Below are 17,809 nucleotides of genomic sequence, written 5' to 3'. Positions count from 1 at the left end.
TAAACACATTCAGGATTCAAATCTCTTCATTTCTAACTATTAATTTTAGAAAACAAAAAAACAAAAACATGAACTAAATGATTGGATTGATGATGTAGGACACAATTTACTATTTAATTATTGTAATTTATTAATTTTGGTATTTAATTTGTAATTTTCGTTATTTTAGGTTTAGAGTTATTATTTTCTTATTTTTAGGTGCTTTTAATGCTTTTAGGTCAAATTTGATTCATGTTATGGTTAGGTATTAATTATAAGTTATTTTAGAATATATTTATTGTCTGTTGAGTTTTACAGAGCTTTTAAATAGGCTCCTAAGTTTGTAAATGTTTTTTTTAACAATTATTAATTAATAAAATTCAGACTTTTTGTCTTTCTATTTTCTGGTTGATTCCAGACCATTTCTCTTTGTAGATTCATGGAACCCTCATTGATTTGAGGTTATTTTTAGAAGCAAACGTATTTTGTTTTTTGTTTTCTAAAAGTAAACGTGTTTCGTTTCTTGTCTCTTCTGTATATGCATTAATTGAAATCTCAAAAGAATGAGTCTTGTGATTTTAAGTTCATTCTAGTAACCGAGAAGAGAGCTCACTTAAAACTAGTTGTCACAAAATTAGCACTAAATAGTTGCATTCCGTGTGGTGGACTGGCTTCGCAAAATCAAAAGGAGTTAAAAGGGCTACTTGCCAGACAGTTGCACATATCGAATAAGGCTCACTTGGTAAAAGTAGAGAAAAAGTTTTGAAAATAGGTAGGTACTCGGGCATCTTGATTCCAGCTTTTTAGTACTCCCTACGCCCATTTTGTACGAGTTTGTCATTTGATTATAATTTATAAGTAACCTAAAAGTAACCCTTCTTTTTTTTTGCTTATTTTATGTAAAGTTTGTGAATGCCACGCTACTTTTGTTTTAGTTTTTTTCCAAATGTTTCTAAAAAATATAAAAAAGTTTCATTTCAAATATTTTAAGTTTTAATTTCTTTTAAATAAAATTAGCTTTTAATTTTTTGTTTCATATTATGCAAATAAACTATCGAAAATAAATCAATTTTTAATAATTCTCATGAAACATGGTCTCATATCTCCAATCTTTTGAGAGAATTCTTGTGAAACATGGTCTCATATCTTGTGAAACATTGTCCCAAAAAGAGTAATGTTAGGAATATGATGTTTTTTTATAAATTTTTTCACAATTGTGAACATGGCTGGTTTATGATTACAACAATATTTCTTTTATTTGGGTTTATCATCAACCTAATCTTATTATATATTACACAATTTTAATAATTATAAAGAGATTACGAAAAATGTAGTGTCATTGGACTTACTGTATCAAAAAATAAAAAGATGCATGAGTGAATTTAGCCAAAGGGGCGGCTAAGTTCATCCTAAAATTTCAATGAGATTTGAACTCTTATTTATTTAAGAAACAGTCTTTCTCATATATTGAAGTTTGAAATTGACATATTTCATATGTCAAATCAGCATGTATCCCATTTCAATTTCACCGAGTAAAAGAAAAAAAAAATCAGTAAATAAAGTGATAGTAGTTAATTGAGAGTGATTAACCTTGGTTTCTAATTTAATCTACGGTAGCTTATGTATGGAACTCAACAGAGTGGTGGTTTTTCTAAATTGTGGTAAGTTAAAAAGGTTTGCTGTAAGTATTAATCTATTATTATCCCAAGTAATGCTGTCTCTCACACACACAAATTTGGTTAGAGGGGTAGAGGACAATGGAAAATTATAATTAATAAAAAAAAAATGGATATGGTTGGAAGCACCAAAGGGAGAGAAGCAATATATGAAGGTGGGGTTGATGCGATGCCATGCGAGAATAAACACCATTAATGTGTGTTACAACACATGCCGCCTGAACCTGATTGCCCCATTTGGATGAGATTGAGACCTCATGAAATCCAAAAACTCCATTTCAGATCGATCTCTCTTTACTTAAGATGAGGCATGGGAAGTACCACTCGGTTATGTTTGTCGTTTTAAACAATGACACCTGGTCCTTTTAGGAGTCCACAATTCTTAATTATCATGATTCATGACTCTTCGTGCTTTCACATGCAAATGCGAAATGCCAATGCCCCCCACTTCACTTCAAATGATAAAGATAACTGCACCCGCAATAAACATATGCAAAAAGTGTAATATTCAGCATATGGATAACTGATTGCCGCATATATATATATATATATATATATTGAATCAGATTGTCACAATATTTTAGCCAATATTAATTATATATAGAATTAATTAATGGCTTTGTGAACATGATGTAATCTGATTTAAAATTAAAAAAAAAAAAATTCAAATTGAGCTACAAAACTCTTCACATGATGTACTCTGATTTTGAATATAGTAAAATTGCAATGAAAATATGATTAGAACTTATAAGACCGTACAAGTCATGCTGAGTGCAAATCATTTTTTTAATCACCCCCACGCTTTAGGAAAAATGATCTCCTATTTCCGATGTATGCAACCTGCCTTTTCATAACATGTGGGCCTCACATTACTAGTGGGTCAACATGCTGTGAGAGATCTGTTGCATACAACAGATGCAGGAGTTAAGAGATATCTTCTCTTCCTCTAATGTCCTTAAGTAAGAAGATAGTAAAATTATTATCAATTTTATTAAAAAAGAAAATTTTCAAATTGATGTAACAATAAATGTAATTGATGGCAAATCAATTTTAATAGGTATTGTATCGTAAACATTTTTTTTTTGAGAATAAACAGTAGAATGTATCGTAAATATTAAGATATCTATTTGTAAGGTCATTTACCAATAACTACTCGTCACATCAGCAGTTTGTAAAAAATTTTGTAAAAAAGTTTATATCTCTAGTATTTTCCTTATGTAAAATTTGTAATATCTATAGTATTATTCTTATATAAAAATCTGGTTTATAGTCTTTGTTGCTTGTATTTCATTTTTTTGAATATTGATCGGTAATTACTAGTACTCCCATATATTAAATCTCTTTAATTAGTTATTGATTTAAGTACAAAATTTTGGGGGTTTAATTTTAAGTAAAAAAGGCTTGAAATTTAATGAAACATGTCCTTTTCAAAAATCCTCCATCTTAATGCGCTATTTTATTAAGGGGAGTAAGAATCAGGTCAATTTTATCATGGAGTTCTTAAATTTATATTCATTCATTCATTTTGAGGTTAGTAAATTGAATTTTACCACGCCATCAATAATTTACTTAATTATTTAATTAATAGGAATAGTTAATGTTTTGTTTAAATATTTTAGAAGTGACAAAATTGAATTAATTAATTTAAAAATGATTGAATAAGATTTTAAAAGAACTACTATAAAATTATCCAAAAACAGTTTAAAAAGATGTAATTAATCCCATAACATGGTTACTACAAGATCCGTAAACCTTGTAAAGAAAGAGGATTAAAGCGAGGAACTGGTGGTAAAAATAGGGAAAAAAAAAATTCCTTTGAACCGAGATTAAGAAAGTTAATAACACAATAAATAAATTGTTAAAAAAAAAAGAGAGTAGGCAAGTGTGGTTGTTAATGTTGTCTTGTCCTTACCTTAATTACCGGCTGTAACCTAAAATAGAGGAGCGCGTTACAAAAAAGTGTAAAAAGAAAGCGAGTACGATTGAGTTACCCACCTCTCCCACCTCTTAGGTCTCTATAGTCTATAGTTTGAGGGTCTCTCAATTATTTATCTTATCTAGGGCTTATCCTCACCACGTGTCCAAGACTCGAAGTCCAAGTCTTTACAAACTCCAACATTGTTTTTGGTCTGTACTCTGCGGGTTTGTGCTTTTGTAACTGTTGCTGTAGGCATCTTTCTCTTTCTTCTTTACTTCTCAGTTGTCTCCATGAAACTACCTAACTAATCGCCTAGACCCACCCACTCACCCACTTGCACCCACTTTCTTAATTACACACACCTAAGTACTTTCTACTAATCTTCTTCTACTATATATATATATCTCTCTCTCATTTCTTTCTTATTACTCCTCTATATTATTCTAATTGTTATATGATATTATTATATATGAGTGATGACTCGGTCTATAATTAAAAGAACTCTGGTCGGAGGAAATGGAACCACAGCCACATCACCGCCAACGGTGGTGGCAGCTCCGCCTCCTGAAGCTCTGACTGTGGAGTCTGACTTCGTGGTCATACTAGCGGCGCTTCTCTGCGCCCTCATATGCGTGGTGGGTCTCATAGCGGTGGTACGGTGCGCCTGGCTGAGACGCGGCGGCACTAGTGGGAGTGGAAATGGGTCTCCACCGCGAAGTTTGGCGAACAAGGGAGTGAAAAAGAAGGTTTTGCAGTCACTGCCAAAGTACACATACGGCCACGGGGGGTCCACAAAGATGGGAGTAGTAGTGGAAGATGGAGTTGAAGGTGGAGATGGAGATGGAGATGGAGATGGAGATGGAGGAGGAAGTGGAAGTGGAGGTGAGTGTGCTATATGTTTGGGTGATTTTGTAAAAGGGGAAGAGATCAGAGTGTTGCCTCAGTGTGGACACGCCTTCCATGTGGGTTGCATAGATACTTGGCTTGCTTCTCACTCTTCTTGCCCATCTTGCCGCCAGATCTTGGTCCTCGTTAATGCTAATGCAGCTAGGTGTCACAAGTGCGGTCAGTTCCCAGCTAATGCTATTAATACTATTCATGACCCTCCTCAGCCTCAGCCTCAAACTCCACCTGATCGGACTAATTTTAATGCTGCTGCTTCTTCTTCTTCTTCTTCTTTTATCAATCTTAGTATTCCTACTTTCTTGCCTTGACTTGAACAAACAAAAATAGGCATTTTTATTTTATTTTTTGAAGCATCTACTGGTCTAAAAAAAAAAAATTGGCTTAATTTGCTCAGTTGTTGCTTTACTGTGTTGTATATGTAGTATAAATAATTCTACACCCATGTTTTTTTGGATTCATGACAGGATCTCTACTCTAATTAAATCTGTAATAAATAATATGGTATTTATTTAATTATGTTGAACTTGAAGTGAATTGCACGGAATTTGAGAGTGATAATTACCAGTCCATAACCCTATTATTAATTGGGTCTCTACTGGCTGCGAAACCGTATGCTCAATTAATTTTTGTTTGAGCAATTGGGTGTCATAATTGATTCATAAGCTGTCCACTACTCTTACAGCCAGGAGGATAGGGATAATGTAACCGGCCTCAATTTTCTATTAAAATCAGGAGCAGTAGGAGGAAGAGGATGACAAAGTACTAGTTTGTAATATTCTCAGTCTCTCGTGCTTATCCTAAATTTGTCCGGGAAAAGACAGTTCTTGAACTTATCTCATATCTGATATGATACTGCGCCTAATCAGTTTGCACGGTTTTGAACGGACAATGGAGGCCAGTGGGATTGGGATATATATTTTAAAAAAGAAATTACCATGCTTTTAATTTTTAAACTATACAATCTAACTTTTTTTTTTAAAAAAAATAATAATTTTGTTACAGCCTTACAGGCATCAAAATTATCATTAAAAAGTTCACACACATCTCGCATCCCACCTTACTTCGGCCCACCGCAACACAAACGCATAAAGGGTGTGTGAAATTTTCGGTTTCATGTAACGCTACTTATCACTTTAATTTGGTGAGAGTGACGCTCTATTGTACTGATAATTTTTGTGACAGAGAGAGAGAATCATATCACGTGGGATCCATATATATGTTAGGATGGAGAGGGCCTATACCATAAAATGGGGCCAAAATGACATAATACTCCTTTCATCGAAACTTTTCAACAAAATGTTCTATGTTTGAAATTATTTAGGGATATGCTTATGTTTTGAAATTCGATTTGTCATGCAGGATTTTTTTTATTTTTTTATTGCCTATAACTCGATTTTCGCCAAATTGAGTTTTTCATTTTTATTTTTATTTTATTTTTTTTTTGCCTATAACTTGATTTTTGCCAAATTGAGTTTTTCATTGAAACTCGATTTTTAAAAAATCGAGTTTAAAACAGTGGCATATCCTTAAATAGTTTTAGACAATGGGCATTTTGTTGGAAAGTTTCAGCGAAAGGGATATATCCCCATTTTGGCCTATAAAATGGTATATAATGGCCTGCATGTTGGCCCCTAGTTTTTGTTTTGTTTTGTTTCTTGGTTTTTGTAAAGTTTGGTTTCAAATAGAAAAACACTACGAGTATAACTTTTCTTACAATTTTTACTACAATTTATTTACATAATAAGTCGTGAGTGGTAAAATAAAAGTGGTGGATTCATAACTCCACTCACAATTTACCATGTGAGCAAGTTGTGACAAAAATTGTAGGAAAAATTGTGATTCTAGCATTATTCTTTTAAGTAAGGTTCACTTTTGATAAGAATAGCGTTCTATAATATGTATAATCTTTCTCAAAAAAAAATCTATTACATATATGTGTATGAATTTATAAACGGCCAAATTGAAGTACAATCGTAATTTTAAATCGTGACTTAGTCACGAGTGCAGATCATTTTGGGCATTGTGTGAATCCACACACTGTAACACTGTTCTAATATTTTTACCTAAAGAGGTAAATGTCTCTCGTTAGATAGCCTTCTCTAGCCCCAGGTTTTAAATTAAAACCAAAAGCATTACCAATAGGAAAGTTTGGTATCTGCAGGCTATTCAAAAATTCTAAATTCTAGAAACCCCACCTCTCTTTGGAAAAGAAAAGGTTAAAAACATGAAGACCCCTTTTCTTTTGGTATGAGATTCAGTGATTCACTCACCAGTCATTTTTTAAAGGTGTCCTCCATTTGTAACTGGAATCCCACCGCCAAGCATGAGCCTATGAAACTCCAGCCACATGAGTTGTTGTCACTAATATATAGTTCCAAAGGCAATTTATGCTAGAACCGAAGATAAAAACCAAATGGAATCATCATGAATGAGGTCTATCGTCTATTCTGTTTGATAGACATCATTATTAATATATATACCTTGATACTCAACCTCCCCTAGTCAGAAAAAGGTTGAAGCTGTGTTTCGACTTTCCGCATATTGATACTAAAAAAGACAAGCATAAGTTTTGCAAAAAAAAATAAAAATAAAAATGATAAAGACAAAATTAAAGCAAAAGGAAAGGAGATAGTGAAGAGAGAAAAAAGGAGCTAGGTGCGATATATAAACTTTATAGATCCTTTCCACATTTATCCAATCGAAATGAAAATCTCCTCTACTCCTAGATGATGTACCTGGAGACCCTTGGAGTTACTTTTTCCAACAGAAAGTATATCATATTTAGGTGAGGGGCCACCCACTATTAAAGCCGAGGTTATCTTTCTATGAAACTATTATATTATTATTATTAAAAAAAAAAAAAAAAAAAAGATCTTCGCAAAATATCACACCAGGTCAAGTCCAAGACTTGCAGTCCATATCTTCTCCTTGTTGGTGGTAGCCATGATTAAAAGGGCACTACCAGTACTAGTACAACTACTAGGCAATAGATATTTATTTATTTTTTTATTTTTTTTGGTGAATGGTAACAGATATTTCATTCTAAACTCCAAATTATTAATTGTTCATGTCACTCTCATCAAGCACGTAAAACACGCTGAGACTCATTCAATATATGACTCGAGTCAAGACCCAATTTAATCTTGTGCTATTTTGACAACTCTCTCGCCTTTATTAATATCTCCTCCTACCACTCTCAAAGAACCAGACTTATCTAGACCTCAGCCACTAATTTCCTGCAAATACCACCATTCCATTTGACTAGAGAGTAGTGAGAGAAAAAGTGGCAATCAACTTTTAACGACTGAATTGTATCTACAAGCATCAAACCTACTTTTATCTGATATAATTATAACGTTAAACAATAACACTGCACCTAATCTTGCCTTTGATTTGCACTTTCAAGACTGAAATATATGTATCTAGTTACAAGGACCTCTGACTGGTAAAAATTCATTATTAGATAAAAGAATGAGAAGTGATCAATACAGGTTATAAAATATATCCTCAGTTCTTTCATCACCAATTCATACACAAAAACTCAGGAAATGCAGAGGCAATACAGGCGATTTATTAATTTAAAGACGAGCAAAATTGGCTGATTTTTCTTATCGATGTCAGTCTACATATGGAAGCATCTAACCATTATTACGCAACCTCTATATGGATTTATACTGTCTCTAAAGGACATATATCTTCACAACCTTCCACCCACACGTAATAAGTGTCAGTTTAATACAAGTATGTTTAAAATTTTCAATGTTTTGGAGAATCTGGGCTGTAACTCTTTGAGCACATCACAGGCATATTAATCCCTGACTAACCGTGTTGTGCAGAGATAAGAGACCAGCAAGGAGCAGAAAGCGACACAGAAGAGATGCTTTGTACATATGATAAAACAGACAGCTCATGTTCTCCCAATATCAGCTCATGGACGACACTAAGAACAATATTCAAAGAAATCCAAAGCATGGTAAGCCCATCCACTGATCAAATTGACACTAAGAACAATATTTTTAGTTTATACACACCTGTAAAAAAAATCATATTCCACCGAATTTTATCTCAAATATAATAAAATTTCATGCTTTTCAACCTAAAAATTATGAAGGAAAAAAAAATTAAGCTAAACTTAAAAAGGTAACCTACAAAAAGAATCAATTTAAGACCCAATTAATGTTTAATTTGTAGGAAGAACAAATTATACATTATATTACAGTTACAAAATAATTATTTATTTCTACGCATTGCGTGAGTTTGTGATGAGTTACTAACAAAAAGTGATAGTCCTATCATGATTGATAAATTATAATTAGTTTTGAGAATATGTAAAGCCATAATGCATTGTTATTGCATACTTAACATAGATATAGATATAGATTGTTATTATTTTATTATTCTTATAATATATATGTTTAATATATTGTGTTACTATTTTTCTTTTCTTAATTTAAGATGGAAAAATGCTAAAAGTTATTAAAATTCTAAGTTAATATGAAATGATCTATAAAATGATTATAAGTATTTTTTTTTCTATCATTGTAAAATTATTGATTTATTATTTATGACATACTAGTCCACCATTGATCTGAGGTCAAATCTAAAAACTAGAAGCCAATTTTAATTATTTGCGGTCTCGTTCCTGTTCATTTATATATATAAATGATTGGATTTGAAACCTATGACATATGATCCATTATGATTGTTATTAATCATTAAATTAAGATATCAATTAATCTTTTTATATAAGTAAGATTCAGACCTATTTCTTTGTATTAGTTAAACTAACTAGAACCCTAATCTTTTTTAGCTTTTAAAACAACTTTTCACTTTTTTTTAACAATGGTTTGTTTGACATGTTTTAATTAATATATAATTAAACTAATATCACTGGCAAGCATATGTGAAAGTGATGTTTATCCGAACAAGTTATGAAAAAGAATGTAAAAATTTTTGAGTCTCTAGGCGGGTGGGGAGGGGCAGTTTTAGGCAACCTTTGGTCAGAATGCTCTTGTTAAGTCCATAAATTGTCTTTAAGAACATTAAATTAATAGCCTCAATGAGTCTCAAAATAATTTGTCTTTTTTTGGCTGAGATGTTGAAAACTTGAAACTAATATGATAATTTTCGACGTAACATGTATAAATTTTTTTTGCTTCGAAACAGTCTTACGCTTGTTTCGTTTAAGAGTCGTCCTAACAGCAACCTTGCTACTAGCTAGGGTAATGTAATATCATTGTATATACTAGTATTATACGTAATCATTAATTAGAGTCAATGGATTGTAAGCCCTGCTATAAAATGTTGATTTCATGTTTCGTTTGGTCTTTGAATTATGGGTTAATTTTTTATTTTTTTATTTTTTAAAGTAACATGGCAGTTTCGTTTCACAGATATAATTTTAAAGGTAGATTTTTCATTATTTTTGGATTGGTTTGGCTGAGTAGGTAGATTAGATTAACTTTTTTAGTGTATAATCTTATCCCTTTCTTTGCAAGTTCAAATTCTTTGGGAGCTTGGGACAGAGAGGCTGAAACTCATAGAAGCAGGAGCATATGGCGAGTTTGATGGACGGCAGGTTTATTGCTACTAATGCTTTGGTACCTCCTCAGCCCTTGGCATACTGTCAGTTGACTAGTTAGTCAGTTTAATCAATGTCTGTGTAGAGAAGGAATGTAAGCTGGTCCTTAATCTCTGAAAGTCTTCTTATTTTTTCTGGCCAAAAAAAAAAAAAAAAACCTTATGTAATTGGGTTCCAAAGGTTGTGTATCACATATCATCAATCAGTACAACGCAATTGTGCACCAACATCATCGAGGACCAAAAAAAAAAAAAAAAACAAAAATTTGAGCATCAGAAAAGGGTAATCTTATATAGATTCAATTTCTACAAAAAAAAAAAAAAATCTTATATTTAGATTCATTTGTCAATTGTCACTACGAAGTACATCAAACATCTGGCGGTAACCCTTTCTTTTAAGGAATTGAAAGGTTGATGAGCCAAGATCTTTGATTAATGGAGAGTCCAAATGCATCAGAGAAAATAAAGAAAGATAAAACAGAGAATTTTAACTAAGCAAAAAAAAAAAAAAAGTTCTTCAGGGGGAAACGAAAGAGGAAAAAGAAGATTATTGTAACTTGTAAGTTGTAAGTACACACTATTCACAGTTTAATTGAAAGTGCATCCAACCTCAAAAGGGTTGGTCTAGTACTTTCCAGGCTTCATGTAATCCATGAAATGGGTTCAATTCTCATGGCCAGCATCTCAAAGTCAATTCAAGGGATTCATTTCTGTAATTACCTGATATGCGTAGAAGAGAAGGCTATAGACAACTGGAGGAATAGTTCAGGTACTCAATGAAGCCTTGACACCAAGTTAGAAAAAGAAAAGAAAAAAGAAGTCCAATCAATTCATTCTCCTAAATCCTAATACAAAGATATAAGAACCCCATTTAGGATTTGTGTTTTGAACTCCAAAGACCTATTTTAATAAATCAACCATAATAAAATTTGGCAGCTCATATTCCAGGAGAATTAAATTTAAGCTATAATCTGAAATTCCTAGACAATCAAGTCAGTTATCAACAGCTTCAACAGCCTGCTGCTTTGCAGTTGCACCCATAGCAAAGAGCTCACATATGACTTCTAGAGGCATGCCCTTGGTTTCAGGAACCTTAAAGTAAACAAATATATATGAAATGGTGCACCCAATCACATAGATACTAAAGACACCAGAGAGGCCAATGGAGGTGAGCAAAAGAGGAGTGGTGTAAGTGATAATGATGTTTCCAATCCAATAAGTGAGGGCACAGATAGTAATGCAGAGGCCACGAACACGAGTAGGGAAGATCTCTGAGCAAAGAATGTTGGGAACGATCCCAAAAGCCATGACAAAGATGGAGGTGAAGACCACTACACCAATAGTGGAGATTGTTGCGTTAACCACAGACCCCATGCTGACAGTGCTGCTAAGCACTAGTGCAATGAGTGCCGCTATTAGGATAGGTATTGTGGACAGCAGCAGTGACCTGCAAACATGCACAATATTTGTTAGTTCCAGTGCATGATGGGAGAAGTTTAAAAAATTCTTTATTGGTTTGGAATCCTATATTGGCTAGAAGAAATATAAAGATGTGCACCAATCCTATCAGAGGTAGTAGTGTTCCATTGAAAAGAAAAGAAAGGAGGTGTGTCTGTCACTACATTAGCGGTTGTTTTGTGTGTGAGAGTTAGAAGACCAGACTTTGTTTAGTGAGGGAATTAGAGACAAAGCGTATTGGAGATTTGGGTTAGTTTTTTTATTTGTGACAATTTCTGAGCATGTTGTTTTGGCCTGTTGTTAAGAGTTATGATTACATGATTAAATTCACAATTTTTTTTATAATTTAAACTTTTGGGACAGCTGCTAATTTAATCATATTTCTAACTAGTATGTTTTACAACTATATATTTTTTCCCAGAAATTACTGACTTGCAGAAACTACCAAAAGAACTGTCTTTTAAAAGAAAACTCAGAGAATAGTGATTTCCAAGATAAACAAAAAAAGATAATTGTGTTACAGATCAACTCAAAGCATTAAGGATTATATTACCTTCTGCCAGCGATATCCATTAACCACATGGAAACAGCTATGCAAGGAAGCATAAAGAAAGATGTGAAAGCGCTTAGGAGGAGGGATGCAGAGGTTGACCCAATGCTCATATTTGATAAAAGAACTGCAACACCTGCTTGCTCAAGAATCTGAGGACCATAGTTGAGAAGGCTATTTATGCCAGACATCTGCAAAGACAACAAAAATAAAAAAAGAAGTTAAAATTAAATAAATGGAGGAAACAAAGAAGAAGAAGCAATTACAGCAAATGAAGAATTAAGTACATAGTTCCTTTTGATTAAAAACAGTTTGCTTAAAATCTACGACTCTGTGGGAAAAGGCACTACTATAACACTCATGTACTTAGATTACCAATGAAGAGTTGCATCAAACTATATCACTATGTTACCTGGGATCCTCATCCTTTGTCTGAGTCCTTATGAACATGATTACTGATAATTTTTGGTTTCGTGTAAAAAAGTTGAACAAATAAGTTTTAAAGAGTTCAAAAACCATTATTACAAAGAACAAATTTAAAGGAAGAATAAGATTGTTATTATGAGGTAACAGAACAATATATCGCTGAACTGGAAGTGTTAGTTGGCTAGGATTGGCCTTGAATGAAGAGAGATAATTCAGCATTGAACTACTTTATTGCCTAAAATGAGCAAAAAAATGAAAGCTTTCTCTACTGTATTAAGTGTCTTAAGATATTAAATTTTATGGTCTTCAATCAGGATTTCCCAAATAAGATTTTCCTAATTGCTTTGCATCCCGTGGAGGTTGAGGAAACCTCACAATATGATTATCAATGGCATGGTACCAAAGAATAATCAAGTCCCAGATTCCTTGCCTGTCCTCTATACCTTCAAATTGAAACTGGAAACAAAACACAAATTTCAGGATGACAACTAGCTGTTTGATTAGTTGCTTTTGTTTGTTGTTTTCTGTTGTATCTGCTTAGTATCTTGTACTGTTTAAATTTCCTTTGTTGAATAAAATGTTAATTCTTCCAAAAAAGAAAAAAGAAAAGAGAACTAGCTAAGGTCATTCATGACAAGAAATGAAATAATGTTCACTCTAGATGGATAATTTGGGACTGGACCAAGTACTTAGTCCATCTTGATGCCACATATAGATTTGAATTGAGAAATAGAAGTGGCATAATGGAAGTACTACTGCAACACAACAAACTTATACCTGCTGAAGAATTTGGACTCCCATCCCAACCAACAATGCACGCTTGACTCCTGGTTCTAGAAGATCAGTCCAACTTGGTCCTTTAGTAACACTTGGCGGTGGGTGAACCATTGCTGGTTCAATTGATTGCCGACTCATTAAGGCCTGGGAACAAAGAGCTGGCTGACTAACCAAAGCAGCAGCCTGATAAATTTCACCCTCTTCAGGCATTGCACCACCAGGAACTGAAACAAGGGATCCAGGCCTTGAACCAAGGGCAGCCTCCTGATGCAAATAGATTCTCTGATATCCTCCTTCCTTTTTCCCATCTTCACCTACTTTCTCAGACCATTTCCACACAAGTTGCCAACCACCACCAATATCTGCATGACTGACTGCTTCACCAGAATATCCTTCCATGAGTCTGCTATTTCCGCTCATGTCTAAATGGCTGCCATGTGATACAGAATGTGAAATGCCTTTATCCATAACACTCGTTTGACGTGACAGCAACGGACTATGCAAATTGTCATCAGAATTTTCCCCAGCAGCATCTGATGTGTAGCCATCACCATCCCTTTGGCTCTCCACATCCCATTGCTCATTTTTACTCTGATGATCTCCCTCATAGAACATGCTGCCCATGTTTGAAAATAGCATGCTACGCATGCTTCCTGTCTCAGGGAGCTTCTCATGGACACTATCAAAGAGAGTGACAAGTGGATCCATAAGAACACTGCTTTGATTGGCCAAGCTTCCATGGTGGGACACAATGCCATGAGCACTCTGTCCATTCACAGGTTTGGCAACCCACGAGACACCCTCCTTAGGACTATAAAACCTTATTTGATCTTTCCCTGCAGTCATTTCCCTGTTATCATTTGGCTCATTAACTCGGCTAATTATGTACTCTTCTATGGAAGCATCAGCCCCAACATCAAGGCCCTCAACTAGCAAAGCCAACTCACCTGCATATCAAAGTAGACCATAATTAGCATTAATATCTCAATGACACATGAAAATCTTTGGCTAAGGAAGTATAAACCAAAAAGCCAACAACATAAAAGAGCATAGCTCATTAACAAATAAGCTGCTCCAATTTGTGCACCTGTAACATCTTCCTTGCCGCGTAGTCTTTGCAAAACTCGTTTAGCCTCAATCATCCGGCCTTTACTGACAAGCCACCGTGGGGATTCAGGTAGGTAAAGTACTGTTAACCCAAAATAAAAAACGGATATAATCGAAAGAATACCAAGCATAAATCTCCAGTTTGGCAAATCCATAAGTGACATTGCAAACACCATGCAGTAGGACAAGAACATTCCACTAGAACCAGTGAACTGAGGAAGGGTATTCAATTGTCCTCTAATTTCAGGTGGGGCTGTCTCAGATATGTAAACTGGAACAATGGTAATAGCTAGACCAATTCCAAAACCATCTATTAGCCTTGCCAAAAGAAGAACATAGACATTGGGAGCCAACAACATTATCAGACCACTGACAAAATACAGAACTGATGAGATTATCAACACAGGACGTCGCCCAATCCTGTCTGATACAGGTCCGGAAATTGTTGTAATGACTGTGCCTCCGATGAGTGACATGGCCAAAATTAGACCTTCAATAGTCGGTTTGGTTTCCAATTCAAATTCCTTTTTGAAGAAAAGGACAGACCCTGCAGATTTTTAGCTACATTAATTTGGTTCAAGCAAATACACTCATCATTAGTTGGTTCATTCAGTCCTAAGACTTAAATGTTTAACAAACAATATAAATATTTTGGAAGCCAAATATATTGAAGTTGGTTGGTATTGATCTTCAGGATGATTTTTCATATATTGGTGGTGCTTACATAAGATTGATTATTTCATATCATTCATGAAAAGTATAAAAGAACAAAACTTAAGATGGTTCCTTAAATGTTGTACTTTACGTTCTCTAATTAAATTCAACCATGTGGTTGCTTTGACCAATACAACACATGGTTGAATTTAATCGTGCTTAGGGAAAGATACACTGTGTTGTGTTGGTGAATGCAATCACATTGTTTAATTTAATTAAGGAACCTAAAAATACAACACCTAATGATTTGTATCTAAATTTTTCCCAGTATAAAAAACAAACATAAAATCGAGCGTGAGTGACTTCTGGGATTTAAAGTACCTTAACCCAATGCTACAATGTAAATATAGAGAATTGGATTTATTAGCAAAAGATTCTGAAAATATGTATATATATATATATATATATATATATATATATATATATATATTTAAGCAGACATGCATATTTGATTTGAGAAAGATATTTACCTGCAAGTGCTGAATTATCCCATCCTTGCAAAAAATTCCCGATTGCAGCAGCAATGGCTACAAGCACAACTTCACTCATATTTATTTATTTATTTATTAAAGGCAATGAACAAGTACAACCCTCCCTCGTCACCTGGAAGAGAATTCAGATCAAACAAACATGCAAGAAAATAAATAATACAAAGAAGCAATACTATGAAATCAATGTACATACAACAAGTTGAGCTTATATATATATATATATATATATATGCAGTAAACAGTAAGGGCTGAGGCTGAGATAAATCCAGAATCACATTTGAACTGGTATATAAGAAGCGGGTAAATTCTGATCAGAACTAACACGTGGCAGACAATGTTGGAAATATTATATTAATAATGTGCCTTCTTTTATTTTAAAAAAAATTCTCAGCCAGTATGGAACATTATATTTTCACCTGAAAAATAACTTAAAATAAAAAGAAGCATTTGAAAGATAAGGATAATGTGAAATATATATATATATATATATATATGGAATGTATTAGGTAAAATTTGAGGAATTAGGTGTGTGTGACTGTGAATCTACATGTCGAATGGAATTGACAGCATAGAACAGTTACAAAAGTGATGGTATTGTATTTTAACGGTTCCGGTTCCAAAGGAAGACCATGTCATATGATATATATGAATAATGAATATGATCATATCCACTCATTACTATTCCTAGGATATGCCATCACGCAGCACCCATCGTGCTTTGCTAATCTGCCTTTACTTTCTTTTCTCTTTTTTTCCTTTCTTCTATTTCTATTCAATTTTTATATATATGCCCCAAAATTAAGATTAGCATTTTCAATTTCCGTGGAAATCAAAGTTGTTTATCAACAGTTCATGACTAGCTATAATTTCGATTTGAATGAATATATAAATGTATAAAAATATATCTATATAAAAAAGATTGAGATTGACTATGTTTTTAAGATATATATCAATTCAGTATTTGTAATTTATTAACCATATAAATAATATATTTCGTAGTAAAAATTAACAACACAAGGTTAATCAATCTAAACTTTATAAGTTCATAAATGAATATCATTTTTTTAATTAACTCAAATAATATAATTGTAATTATCAATTAGTTATTAATTTAAGCATAATTTTTTAAACTATTAACAAAATTTAGTTGTGGTAGAAAATAATAAGCCAAACAAGTTGTTTGTGAATAAGTTTAAGCTTATTAAACAAGAAAATAAACTAAAAGTTTAAACATGTAATCTAGTTTGGCGATAAATTCAAACTCAATTTCTTTCGAAATAAAATTAAATGAACTAATCACAAAGGCTGGAATAATATTAGACTTTACTTTTTTTTTAGAATAATTTATATCACTATTTTGAAAGGAGCAGAAACAGTACGTTGAGCATGTTTTGTATATATTATAATGGTTGTAATTGGAAAAAATATTACAAGAAATATAAAAGGCTGGAATAAAATTATCATTACTATTCATCTGTTTGGTGACAACATAGGAATATATCTCAAATCTGTATTCTATGCTTCACAATTTAATTAGTATAACATGTCAAGATATGGTCCATTTGGATTAAGGGAGAGGAAGGGGGAGTAGAGTAGAGCAGAGCAGAGTAGATTTAGCACAAAATTAGCTTATTTTTAGCCAATACTACTCTACTCCCCTCCACTCCCCCTCCTTTCTCCCTCCATCCAAATATGCCATTAAAGTAGCCTTATTTATAAAATTATATTTTCACTTTATGTTAGTTTCGCTTAGCATCTTATTATGTATAAATTTATAATTAATATTATTGTACCTTTTCAAAACTAATACCTCCATAAAATCCTATTGAAAAAATCTCAACAAATATTTAAAAATATTTAAAAAAAAATTGATAACATCATGTATAAACATTAAAGTATAAATTTACCTACTTGAATATCATAATGTTATATAAAACAAGTTCATAATATATATAAAAAAATGTTTCCTTAAAAAATTAATACAACCACAAAAGGAAAAAAAAAATCATTGAAATCCTCTCTCTCTCTCACATTAAAATCCATAAGGTTATGGAATAGTGGTATACTTTTGATAAACTTGGCCACATATACCCTAAAATTTATAAAAGGGTCCAAAGGCCTCCTATTAAGAAAATAAATGTATAAAATGTAAGTTGTAGGGTGATAATTTTTTTTTTTTTTTAAGAAAAAAAATATAAATGGGCTTTGCATTCTTTCTCCCAATTTC

At 32.9% G+C, this 17,809-nt stretch overlaps 2 protein-coding genes across 2 annotated transcripts; one reads left to right on the top strand and one right to left on the bottom strand.

Moving 5' to 3' along the window:
* The first annotated feature begins 3,787 nt into the window (after window positions 1–3,787).
* LOC126690409 (RING-H2 finger protein ATL80-like) lies at window positions 3,788–5,008 on the top strand. The gene has a single exon (XM_050385529.1). The coding sequence runs from the start codon at window positions 4,050–4,052 to the stop codon at window positions 4,785–4,787; it is 738 nt and encodes a 245-aa protein (XP_050241486.1). The 5' UTR covers window positions 3,788–4,049; the 3' UTR covers window positions 4,788–5,008.
* Window positions 5,009–10,794: 5,786 nt separating this feature from the next.
* Window positions 10,795–15,747, bottom strand: LOC126690407 (monosaccharide-sensing protein 2-like). The gene is made up of 5 exons (XM_050385528.1): window positions 15,562–15,747; window positions 14,358–14,924; window positions 13,271–14,217; window positions 12,071–12,258; window positions 10,795–11,506 (listed from the first exon to the last, which is right to left on the bottom strand). The coding sequence occupies exons 1-5, from the start codon at window positions 15,638–15,640 to the stop codon at window positions 11,053–11,055; spliced, it is 2,235 nt and encodes a 744-aa protein (XP_050241485.1). The 5' UTR covers window positions 15,641–15,747; the 3' UTR covers window positions 10,795–11,052.
* Window positions 15,748–17,809: the final 2,062 nt, after the last annotated feature.

Source organism: Quercus robur, chromosome 6 (genome assembly GCF_932294415.1).
Source record: "Quercus robur chromosome 6, dhQueRobu3.1, whole genome shotgun sequence".
NCBI lineage: Eukaryota > Viridiplantae > Streptophyta > Magnoliopsida > Fagales > Fagaceae > Quercus > Quercus robur.
This window is presented reverse-complemented; position numbering and strand designations above follow the sequence as displayed.

Coding starts and splice junctions, on each gene's coding strand:
- LOC126690409 (XM_050385529.1), top strand. CDS start 4,050: ATGACTCGGTCTATAATTAAAAGAACTCTGGTCGGAGGAAATGGAACC.
- LOC126690407 (XM_050385528.1), bottom strand. CDS start 15,640: ATGAGTGAAGTTGTGCTTGTAGCCATTGCTGCTGCAATCGGGAATTTT. Junction 14,218..14,357: donor CGGCAAGGAAGATGTTACAG/GTGCACAAATTG, acceptor TTTGATATGCAG/GTGAGTTGGCTTTGCTAGTT. Junction 12,259..13,270: donor GAGTCCAAATTCTTCAGCAG/GTATAAGTTTGT, acceptor TTGTCTTTGCAG/ATGTCTGGCATAAATAGCCT.